A 3149-nucleotide genomic window follows, 5' to 3' on the forward strand; every position below is an offset into this window, starting at 1 on the left:
TTTAATAATTGAGCCTTGCTAACTGCATTATTTAAAAGCCCTTCTCCACGTGTGTGGCCTCCAACTAGTTAATCATCCAAACCTCACTTCACAACTACCAACAACAATAATAACACAAAAAATTTACAAGGAAAACAAGAAACCACCCTGGTATGTTATTTATACGAAGATACATAAAATGTAATGTCTGATAAGTCTATGGAACATGTGTAAAGTATAACATTCCTTTTTGTCTTCGACTTACTCTTGTGATCAAGTTGAAAAATCAATTTTTGAAAGAGATTTCTACGACCCAGTTGGTGTTACTAGCTAGAGCTAAAGCTAGGTACCATTTTGGCCACTCCTAGGACCAAAGGAAGTCCCAATAGGATGAGTAGCAGTGTGGCTCTCTTTATTCATGAGAGATGTTATGGCTGCAGCAACAGCAACCCTAAACTTAGGATCTGAGGCAATTGCGGACACATTGTCTTCTAGTGGCTTGCTTTCTTCTCCTTTCCAAATTCTATCATGAATGTCCACTGGTCTAGGCTTGTGAAAATTGTTGTTCATTGTAATTGCACCACCACCTTGGTATTTGTTTGGCATCCAAGAAAAGCGACTCTCAGTTGTAGTATTGGAGGAGCTACCAGTAGAAAAACGTAGTGGTTCACTGAGGTTGCTTGTGAGGTCAAGAACAACTCCTTTGGATGGATCACTGGAGTTTATGCTCCTGAAATTCGAAGCTGGGTTTAATGAGTGGAAGGTGTAAGGAAGGGGTGCTTGAGTGAAACTAGAGGTTCCATCTGAAATAGGGTTGCTTGAATCTAGCAACATGAAGGAAGCTGCTGCAGAAGCTGTAGAAGCCATGGCAGTTGCACCCACAGGGAGTGGATGATTATGTGTCCCTTCATAGGTTGTAATAAGAATGGACATGTCATCTATACATCTCTGTACCTATACATATAAATTTAACAAACACCAGAATTGAAGAGATATTAGATAATATCAAACTTTCTAGACAAAAAAAAAGGACTTGATTGATTTCATTTTAATACCTTTATTCGATGAATTATTATTAAACCAGTGAAATACAAGCACGATCATCTGTAATGAATTTATAATAGTTTTTACTATATGCAATTAATGCACAAAATTAAGCCCCATATAATTTCAAGTGGATTGTTTGTGTAAGCCGTTTGTCTTATAGTTGGATATAATTGATTTTGATAAAACTAATTTGAATATCTCAACTTAACTGAAACATATGCTTAAATCAACCCTAACAAAACATTTATTTACTTAGAATGTGTTTTCTCTTGAAAAGTGTGAAATTAATTTTTGAATGTCAAAGAAAACATGGGTTAGTAGAGTAAAACAATTTCAAATCCTTTCAAACTCTAGGGAAGCATAAAAGTGTGGAAATATAAATAGTTGAGAATTACCTGTTTCCTAACGGGGCAACCTGGGGCTACAGTGCAACGATAATAGGCTCGTGGACATGGATTTCCCTTTGCAATTTTCTGCCCATATTTTCTCCATTGGCACCCATCATTCATCTATCACAACATTGAGATGATTAGTTCAATGTGAATCCAATCATATGTGTAATGATGGTATCATGAAGAATACTTCAATTATAAATACATATAGATTTTGAACTCACTGTGGCAGCTTCACATCTTGCTCTAACAGAAACCCTAGCCTTTCTGTTTGGAGGGGTGATAGCATGGGTAGTAATACCAGGCAACTCATGATTCCGCTGTAGTTTGTTCTGCACTGATACAAAACTTGCCAATTGTTGATCTTTTCTCTCTTCCTTGTTTCCCACATCACTTTCTTTTTGACTCGTGCTTGGTTGCAACCTCAGTGATAAACCCAATTCACTCTCGCTTAAACTATCATCATCAGTGTTAGGAGGAGATGGAGCACTTTTTATTTTTTTATTAACCATCTCAAGAATTCTCGATGGTCCTTCACCGCTGCTGGTCGCAATGTCTTGAAGTGAGAGAGAAATTTCATGATCCTATAAAAATGGGATCTATATTATTATTATATATGAAAAAAAAATATAGATGAAAGTCAAAAGATCAATATTATAGGATTTTACCTTTCTTTTATTGTTTTCCTGGATAGCTGAGAATTTCATTTGCAGATCATAATAGTCTTTCATTGTTTGTTCTACAACTTTCCTCAGAACTTTGTTTTCCTCTTTCATGCTTTCCATCTCCATTTGCAGGACACTTAACTGGAGGAAAATACCATACCCTTTAACGTTCTAATTAAACAACTCTAGCATATATGTATCATATTCAAGCAATTAAAAGTTATCAAAAGAATTCTGTGTTTTCAAGAGTTACACATGCATACGCATAAGAAAAACAGTGATAGAAACATGGGAAAAAATAGTTAGTCAAAAAATTTAGCTGTTAATTTACTCATTCAGCACAATCAAATTAAGGAGGTAGAAAGGTATAAGAAAGAGGTTATGATTTTGGATCTGGTTGTTGATAATGAAAATACAAGTACCTCTTTGGTTTTTGTGTTATCTTGCAAAGATGTTTCCACCACTGATGCATCATCTTCTATTTCACCAGCTGTAGTTTCAGGGACTTCTTCCTTGTTATTATTATCCGGAATCTGTGCCATTTCTTCCTGGTTATACTCTTTGAGTTGCTCATCTGCTTGTGCTTTTTGTTCATCATCAGTATCTATCTTCAAAGAGAGATCAATTTCCATCTTTGTGGGGTTTTGGACTCTACCCATGAATTGAGGAGAAGGTTGAGGTTGTGAAGAATCTCCTTCTTTGTCCTCTCTTATGATTTATATATAAAAGTATATACGCCACTTTTGAGGCACCAAAGTCAATTCCCTCGTCCCGAAGACGTTTCTTATCTTGGACACAGAAGGACGCATCTATGATTTGACTTTAGTTGGCTTCTTAATGAACCTCCAATTAAATTAATCAGTCTATAAGCTTGTATGTTAAAATTTAATAAAAACAGGCAAGTGGGCACCCTACTATATTTGATAAGTGAACCCTCCCATTGCCAAAAAGACAAAATTAACCATTGGTACAAAGTAAGTTGATCGTGGGTCATTGACCTTTTTAATTGCCCTTTGTGTGATCAAGAATCAAATCAAGGTCTTGTATAAAATCTTCAACCAGGGCA

At 35.9% G+C, this 3149-nt stretch overlaps 1 protein-coding gene across 1 annotated transcript; it reads right to left on the reverse strand.

Annotated features, from left to right (window-relative positions):
- LOC137811788 (probable WRKY transcription factor 9) lies at positions 1-3149 on the reverse strand. The gene is made up of 5 exons (XM_068613618.1): positions 2506-3149; positions 2087-2224; positions 1643-2002; positions 1422-1535; positions 1-933 (listed from the first exon to the last, which is right to left on the reverse strand). The coding sequence occupies exons 1-5, from the start codon at positions 2740-2742 to the stop codon at positions 322-324; spliced, it is 1461 nt and encodes a 486-aa protein (XP_068469719.1). The 5' UTR covers positions 2743-3149; the 3' UTR covers positions 1-321.

This window comes from Phaseolus vulgaris, chromosome 2 (genome assembly GCF_000499845.2).
Source record: "Phaseolus vulgaris cultivar G19833 chromosome 2, P. vulgaris v2.0, whole genome shotgun sequence".
Classification (NCBI taxonomy): Eukaryota; Viridiplantae; Streptophyta; class Magnoliopsida; order Fabales; family Fabaceae; genus Phaseolus; species Phaseolus vulgaris.